The sequence below is a fragment of the Cystoisospora suis genome, assembly GCF_002600585.1.
Source record: "Cystoisospora suis strain Wien I chromosome Unknown contig_5540, whole genome shotgun sequence".
Taxonomy (NCBI): Eukaryota; Apicomplexa; class Conoidasida; order Eucoccidiorida; family Sarcocystidae; genus Cystoisospora; species Cystoisospora suis.
The window spans coordinates 1,393-1,665 of NW_027158330.1; the positions used below are offsets into that span (position 1 = coordinate 1,393).

The 273-nt window shown below is 50.5% G+C and overlaps 1 protein-coding gene across 1 annotated transcript; it reads left to right on the forward strand.

The window, feature by feature from the left end:
• Positions 1–128: 128 nt before the first annotated feature.
• On the forward strand, positions 129–272 carry CSUI_009326 (uncharacterized protein; the record flags this gene model as incomplete). The annotated part of the gene is made up of 1 exon (XM_068069442.1): positions 129–272. A coding segment is annotated over one exon (141 nt), but the record flags the coding sequence as incomplete, so codon positions are not given.
• Position 273: the final 1 nt, after the last annotated feature.

Genomic DNA, 273 nt, shown 5'->3' on the forward strand with positions numbered 1-273 from the left:
TGAGTCACCCCCGGTTCACTTTCAGAGCTCTTAACCAGTTTAAAAGTATTCCTTACTACTTCTCCTACTTCATTTTCCCTTTCCTCGTGCTTTGTGTATGCGCTCAGCCTCTCGGATATGGCGCGTGTTACCGTTTCCCGCTCTAATTTGGCTCTCCCCCGACGAATCCAGCCCCACCAAAGTTTGGTGGCCCGGGCACTCGATATTGAGGAAGACGAATCTTCCTCATCAGAATGTTCTGACCAGGAAATGGACCTCGAATTGTCCCCTGGC